The sequence below is a fragment of the Rhagoletis pomonella genome, unplaced genomic scaffold, assembly GCF_013731165.1.
Source record: "Rhagoletis pomonella isolate Grant_MI unplaced genomic scaffold, Rhpom_1.0 Rhpom_scaffold_00007, whole genome shotgun sequence".
Classification (NCBI taxonomy): Eukaryota; Metazoa; Arthropoda; class Insecta; order Diptera; family Tephritidae; genus Rhagoletis; species Rhagoletis pomonella.
This window is the reverse complement of record NW_023458561.1, coordinates 3017077-3024937: the sequence shown is the minus strand read 5'-3', so window position 1 is coordinate 3024937 and position 7861 is coordinate 3017077. Positions and strand designations below refer to the sequence as shown.

General features: G+C 34.8%; 2 protein-coding genes across 13 annotated transcripts in view; one reads left to right on the top strand and one right to left on the bottom strand.

Annotated features, from left to right (window-relative positions):
- The first annotated feature begins 202 nt into the window (after positions 1-202).
- Positions 203-863, top strand: LOC118743620. Its single transcript, XM_036476384.1, has 2 exons — positions 203-351; positions 427-863. The coding sequence occupies exons 1-2, from the start codon at positions 295-297 to the stop codon at positions 817-819; spliced, it is 450 nt and encodes a 149-aa protein (XP_036332277.1). The 5' UTR covers positions 203-294; the 3' UTR covers positions 820-863.
- A 5929-nt stretch (positions 864-6792) lies between these two features.
- The window catches only part of LOC118742254 (kin of IRRE-like protein 1), an 89209-nt gene continuing 88140 nt past the window's right edge, over positions 6793-7861 (bottom strand). For all 12 annotated transcript variants that reach the window (XM_036474180.1, XM_036474181.1, XM_036474183.1 and 9 more), the window contains exon 5: positions 6793-7036. In XM_036474180.1, coding sequence (XP_036330073.1) covers positions 6855-7036 — 182 coding nt within the window. In that variant the 3' untranslated portion in view covers positions 6793-6854. The remainder of the gene's footprint in view (positions 7037-7861) is intronic.

Below are 7861 nucleotides of genomic sequence, written 5' to 3'. Positions count from 1 at the left end.
GTTGCGAAATGGAGAGGAAAATGAAGCTCGTAAACCAGAAGCCATTTTGTTCTATACCGCACATAAATCTGGGGTAGATTCAATGGATCAAAAGTTGGTCCGTTATTAATGTACACTAGCGTTTTTTTACAATATGGTTGATGTAATGGCTCTTGCTACGTTTATTTATTGCAATGAAAACAAAATATCAAAATCTGCATTTGCTAGAAAGAACCCTTTATAACATACTTTGCGAATCTCAAGTAAAATCTCTCATGAAAGAGCGCGTGAACAACCAGGAACAACCAGGAAGTAATGAAGGAGTACAATACTCGCAGCGGAATTGAACCATTTTTTGGTAGACCCATTCTGGTAAGTGTTCAAACAAATATATAAATATTCAAATATCAACATATAAACTAATTGTATCTTTTATAATTTTTCCAGTCACCAACGCCAACTGGCGAAGCTGGGCCGTCCAGTATTTTACCTGGCAATAAAAAATTAAACTGCCCAATATGTATGACAGCAGCAGACAAACATACAAAAACCAGATTCGTATGCATTAATTGTAAGCATCCTGTATGTCTAGAACATTCCGAACAGTTTCAAAAATGCTTTAGCTGTATCCCACCAAAACAAGCAAAAATATTCATGCCTATTACGGTATCCGACGGATGCCATCCGCACGGATCTAATCAGATTCGCACTGTCGGAATAAGCGAGTGCGAAAGATTAGATTCGTGCGAATGGTATCTGTCGGACCGGAATAGGTCTGTTTCCGAGGGATCCCATTCTCATGAATCTAATCCTTCTCATTCGCTTGTTATGGCAGTGTGAATCGAGTTAGATCCGTGCGGAAGGCATCCGTCGGATACCGTAATAGGCATGATTATCTTATTCTTTCTATGTATACATGTATTAAATAAATGTATAAAATAATAAAAAAATAAAGTAAATGAAAAAACGGAAGAAAACCATTTATCCAAAATCTTTTTCTTTATACTACTACATACAGGGCGTTCTACATACATAACTATATTTTATAACTAATCACTTTTACCTATCAACTTAGCAAATTATATCTACATTTCTATACATTTTATATGGAGGCCAGACCATGGGTGTACCATTAGTGGTTAAAAAAAAATTTTTTTCGTGACATGTTCAAATGCAGCTAAAAATGTGGTTATTGCATGTAATTACTCTGGATTATTGGGGAAGACTTTCCTAATTACATTCCTGTCTTGGATAGTTAGAATAGTCCTAGTGCCCGAAAATATGCTTTCGAAAAGAGACTTCTGAAATTAAAACGTTGACGTGCGAACTTGTTGTTGTTGGAACTTGTTACAAGGGGGTTTCTGGGGTTGCTAATTAGTAATCTGAAGTCAGTTTTTCAAAATTCAAAATGGCGGATCTAAAATGGCGATAAATTTTTTAAAAAATTGTTGGATTTGTTTGAAGCTCAGCATTATATTTTTCAGATCTAGTTTATTAAAATTAGATAAGACTCGTCAACTTTTTGCCTTAACTACATATGTATATGGAGATCTACCACTGTGGGTTTGTACATACATGGACATTAATAAATTTATTATGGGTATTCATCAAAACGTATAGATGCCACGTAACCATGTAAATCTCGTAAAGAAACCAGTTTTTCATACAAAATTAAGTAAGTTTACGAGGTGTACGTGGTTACGAGGCATTCGCGCATTTAGATGAATTACTCATTATCTTTTTATCTTATGCAAAGGCATTTTCAATTCGACAATTATTAACATGCTAGCAGAGTGAATCAAATTGGGGGCGTTTTTGGTGCTTACGCTATTACGAAAAAAAGTGATAAAATTGCAACTCGGACGTGAGGTATTATAATTTAAAGCAAAAAATAAGCCAAAGTGCACTAAAATTTAGAAATATTACTCAAAATTTTTAAATATAAAAATACGCACATTTCATTAAGTTTTCTTTTTAAATGCGGGTAAAAAGGGTATGTTAAGAACGTTTCATAGCACTGAAGATGAAATGAATTAGTATCTTCTTCACACTTCAATTATATCTGAAATTTTACAGGTTTCAGAGATCAGAAGTACACTCGGAAGTTTGCCATTTTTGTTTTTTTATTTTTTGATGTTGGTTTGAACCGGGCTTGAACCCAGGAACTGTGGAATGGTAGCGTGCACTGCTAACCACTACACCACAGCAGCCGCCTCTTACTGAATATAAATCATCTCGTCGATGCCTTTGCAAAACCGCCTGAATCGCTATAGTGCAAAAATTATATTCAGTAGCCATGAACTCCAGATACCGGCTAGAAGAAATATCCAATATCAAGTCAATGGCCTTAAAGAAAAGTTTTTTTTTGCTCTCCCACAAGACAGGCGGTTTTGCAAAGACAAGGGGGATACGCAGCTCACGGTACAATTATTGACTGAGGATGCACCTGCAAAATGCCAACGCTCATGGTAGGGATATACAAAAATTTAAAACTATTATAGGGGTAGATGTTTCAACAAGCCCCGAAGATTAAGAAGTAGCCAAGCATGACTTCGACTTCTGGCAATATCGCAAACAACTCGCTAATGGGTTAAAGAAGAAAAAGGTCTACGAAAGGTGACGAAGTATCCTTATGTTTATCCAGCATACTGTCCGAAATCGAACCCATTAAGAGAATGGGCATTAAGAGAATGGGAGGATCTGAAAACTATTTGTTGTATAAACAAGCGCGAACTTATTTACATACAGTATCGGTCATATCTATAGCACGCCATTTCAAAGTGATATTGTGTGCCCCTTATGTTTATTTATTTATTTTTAACAATTTTCAATTAAAATACAGTTCCTTCTCTAATAAAATCCATATAAACCCAAGTTTAACAATTTGTAGAAAACTACAAAAAAGTGCAACAAATTATCACCCAAATTTCAAACTTTTTTCTGCGAGGTGTTAGAAATTTTTTGAATACACAGTTTTATAGCCCAATCAATTTTATGATAATGTGCAAGTTTCAAGTGGCTAGAAGTTACCGTTGATTTTTTAGAATTTTTTTCGCCAAAGGTGTTAGGGATTCTTCGATATACAAATAAATTGAGTTTATTCATTATATGGAAGCCAATGTGACAAAAAAAAATTTTTTTTAATCAACGGTAATTCGTAGCCGCTTGAAATTTGCACATTATCAGACTAAAATTGAAGGGGCTAAAAAACTGTGTACTCGAAAAAATTCTAAAACTTCCGAGAAAAAGGTTTGAGATTTAGGAGAAATTTTGTTGCGCTTTTTTGTAGTTTTCTACCAATTGTTAAACTTGGTGGTACATGGGGCTTGCCTGAGAATGAACTATGTTTTAATTGAAAATTCTTAAAAACAAATAGATAATTAATAGTGGCAAACAATTTCACTTTGAAATGACGTGCTATAGATATGACCGATACTGTACATATAAATTGTTATATGAATAAATAAATATAGTTGCACCATTTAATTTCCAGTAATCTTTTCCAATATATAATCTGTCATAAAAGCCATTCACCATTAAACATGTAGTTTTGTTATGTATAGCATTTTCAGTTTAAATGAAACTTTTTTCAAATTAAATGAAACGATTTTCAAACAAAGCGAAACCTTTTTCAAATTAAATGAAACTTTTTTCAGGTCAAGCGAAAACATTTTCAAATGAAATGAAACCTTTTTCAGATAAAGCGAAACCTTTTTCAAATTAAATGAAATCTTTTTCAGATTCAATGAAACTTTATTCAAATTAAAAGAAACTTCCTTTTAAGAATGTTTCATTTAATTTGAAAAAAGTTTCATTTAATTTGAATAAAGTTTCATTGAATCAGAAAAAGGTTTCATTTAATTTGAAAAAGGTTTCACGTAATTTGAAAATGGTTTCATTTAAACTGAAAATGCTATAATTTTGTTATGTAAAACATAAAATGTATATCAGCTCATTCGAAATACCTTTCTAGCCAAAAGTATCTATACAAGTAGATAGTACAAGTAGGTATCGGTACTTTAGATCTGATAGTTTTCGGGTAGCGATACTTTCTTACGATACTACTTCTAAGTAAAAGTATCGATACCTGCATGGTATTGTTTCATCCTTAATTATGAATAACTGGCTAACCAGAATGGTGAGGCTGTGGTATGTAGCAAGAGCTGTAAAAAGTTAAAATATTCCAAATGCTCTAAACTGCTAGCGAAATAGCTTGTGGCTGTGGTACTATATTCTGGTTAGCCAGTCAATCTTGGTAATAAAACTAAACCTTTTTCACAGAGTATCATGGTAGGAGTTAAGAGGTTAAAATGGCTGACGAAAAAAAAATCTCAAAATTTCACTACAGCTGTCATAAGATAAGATTTACTTTTGCTTTACCTTTAATATCATGTGATGTAATGAATTTGTATTCGAATCTACTATGCATGAATACATATTAACGTATGGCCTTAAATGAGTGTTACATAGTGTAATTTAACTTATTGAAGCTGCATAGCTTTCAATACAAATGGAAAAAGCGACAAAGTCTAAGCAGTAGAAGTTATAGCTGCTATTTCAGAGATCACCACATCTGCTTATTCACCGCTTGACGTGGTGGTTTTTATTATTAATTCTATACAATAATTGGAATTATTGTATAGTTTTAGGCAGAATTAACAAGAAGTGTTTACGGGGTGTGCATAATTAGCTCAGTGGTTAGCGTTGCTGACTTTGCATATCGATGATGCGTGTTCGATTCCTGCTGAAGTCTGTTGATTTGATGTTCTGATCTCCAAAATAGCAGCTATAACTTCTACCGCTTAGACCAGTGATTCCCAAAGTGGTCCAGGTGGGCCCCAGGGGTCCGCGGAAGATTCGACGGGGGTCCACGGTGAAGCGAACAAAATATGGTGGTCCATGAGTTGTAAATGGGGGTCCATGAAAATTTATCTGGTTTCGATGTAAAGAACCAAAATGATTGCTTGATAGCCTTTTTAATTAAATTTAATTTTTTTGAGTGGTGTATAGTGCTCTTGACGCACTGCTGCACTTACCGTCACTTTGTGTTTTCATACGTGGGGAAGCCTTAGAGGCCACCTGCAGACTAAAAAGAACCGGACGCTGGTATGACAATGAGTGGGTCGCCGCGAAAATTGCTGGCGGAAGAGATTTAAGCACTTGCGTCTTATCAATGCTACAGGATAGTACCCTGAGACTGAATGCTGGTTTGATTCCAAAACTGACTCTGGGTCATGATCTGGGGTCTTTTTCGAGGTTAATGGAGATAAGATCCACTTTCCTGTAGGGGAATATGCTTCGGTCTTCCAGGCTGAGGTAATTGCAATACTCAAAGCCATGGACTACGTGGTGGAACATAGGTGGAGGGGAAGGAGTTTACGTGACTGCAGTGATAACCAAGCTGCACTTAAGGCATTGACCAGCCCTCTATTTATGTACTTCCAAACTAGTTCGGCAATGCAAGTCTCGACTAAAAAATGATGGTGAACATAACGAGGTTGTTTTACTCTGGGTGCCAGGTCCCTCTGGAGTACCTGGCTATGAGACATCTGATCATTTGGCCAGAGTTGGCTCAGACCAGGCATTCCTCGGTCCGCAACCAGTTTTAGCACTCCCTCCTTCGGCAATCGAAGCCACCATCAGAAACTGGGTGAATACTTCGCTCAGAACTGACTGAGAGGCATCGAGGGGGCAAAACTCATGTTGCCTTCAATCTCACAAGGTCTATCTAATATTTTGCTCTCACTGAGCAGACTACACTGCAGACAACTTGCTGGACTGCTGACTGGTCACTTCACGTGGCACAAACACCTGATTGTGATAGGCGTAATTTGCCCATCTTGCCTTGAAGAAGATGAGACGGTGGAACACTTTTTGTGCTTCTTGCTTGCTTGGTTATTTGTCATCGATTTTTTTTTAACTTGTTCTTTTCTCTATTGTCAGCTTCTGAAAAAATTGGCGTAAAAAGCTTAGCCGTTTTGATGTTTTAAGTTTTGTATTTTAAAAACGGGAAAAAATATTTTTCGCCTCATTTTAAAACTCGGAGCGACAAAAATAAAATGCCATTAACACAAATAAACTATTTAACATATACTTCACGTGCAAAGTCATGAGTGAGCCGAACATTTGATGAGTTTATGGTGAAGATAATGTAAATATACATAGCTAGCGCCATATATGTAATACTCCTATATTGGCAGTAAGAGCTAGTACCGTCCGAAAACACTACAGTACAGATATATCAATAAACACGTACGAAAGAAAAGGAACGCATACTTTTATAAATAAACATGTACACAACACATATACAAAAACGGCACGCAAGTACACAATACATTGACAAAAACGGTACTAGACTGTCTCGCTTTGATTTCGGAATGCTTACACATTGAGAAGTTAGCTTACTGCCAATATAAAAGTATTACATATGTATATGGCTAGCGCTCGCAGTGCTCTTAAAAAATATAACTCTTCCGAGCGAGAGAGTATTTTGATGTATTTGCATGCTCTATTTTTTAAAACCTACAAGTGTGTAATCACATTATTTTTATAAATAGAACAGAAGAAAATATTTTACTTTTATTTTGGCCACTCTGAGTTTAGTTTTTGAATTCACCCGCGATGCAAATTTACATTGTTAGATCTAATTTTCACATTTAATTTTTTACGAGCTTTGGGAATATTTAGAGATGTAGCAGCAGGGGGTCCACCGAAACCAGTAAATTTATGAAAAAAAGTTTGGGAACCTCTGGCTTAGACTTTATAGCTTTTTCCATTTTCAAAAAATTTAAATCATGGTGGAAAGCTCAACAAGACTGGTGAAATAAAAATATAATAAGACACAATAACAATAACAAATCCCACTTTTAGTTTAATTACTTACAAAGAACTGACAGCTGGACAGTTGAACGCATCGGCATATCTGGGGGCAACGCTTTGTGTTTTGCTTGGCATGTGTATTCCGTATAGTCATCTTCAGAATTCGGCTTTATATTCAGAGTGGACTTCGTAGTAAATCGCTTTGACGATGTCTCTTCAACTTTATCCACACGGTGTCCTGAAAATAGTGACAAACTGAAACTTAACAATTGCTCAAATAACATTGTATATTTAAAAGTTTTATATATACATATGTAGGTATTAGAGGGCTGCATGAATGCATTCAAAACGGCTTATGAATTATTCATATACAAAACGCACGAATGATTTGGGCTTCAAATTTTTTTGAATTTGAGTGAATAGCTGTTCTGATATTTGTGTCGGCATTACAATATTCAAACAAGGTGAAAATAAATTGAATTGAAATAAATGACAATTTTTTGTATGAATATCCAAAAGTATTTTTTTATGCACATACCCAACAAGCATTTCAGTAAATGTTTTTAAAAATAACTTAAAGTAATTTTGCTATAATAAGCGTTAAATAAGCATTTTTAATATTAAGCATATTAAAAGTTTTTTCAAATAAACCTTTAATAAGTTTTGAGAGCGAATATTTATAAATAACTTGAAATTATAAATGAAATGCAAATACCAACGACATGAAGTAGTAAATATAACATTTTTTCAATCGTAAGTGACGTGTTTACGTTTTTTAAAATATATTATTAAAAGAAAAAATTAAATAAAACCTATGCGGTAAAAAAAATCCAATCCAGGGCCTGCTGCGCTAATCGGTGGAGCATTCGAGTCTTCAAATGATGAGTTCTCCTTATCCTTTCTTAGTTTAACATTCAATTAAAAATGTATTAAATTTTTTTCAGAATGGTTCATCAATGAGAATGGCGGCGATGAAGCGGAATATATAGCTGCATCGATGTCGTTTTTCCAATTTGTCAATAACCGCATGCAATTGAAAGCACGCAACAAGATGTAATAATTA

Coding starts and splice junctions, on each gene's coding strand:
- LOC118743620 (XM_036476384.1), top strand. CDS start 295: ATGAAGGAGTACAATACTCGCAGCGGAATTGAACCATTTTTTGGTAGA. Junction 352..426: donor TTTTTGGTAGACCCATTCTG/GTAAGTGTTCAA, acceptor TAATTTTTCCAG/TCACCAACGCCAACTGGCGA.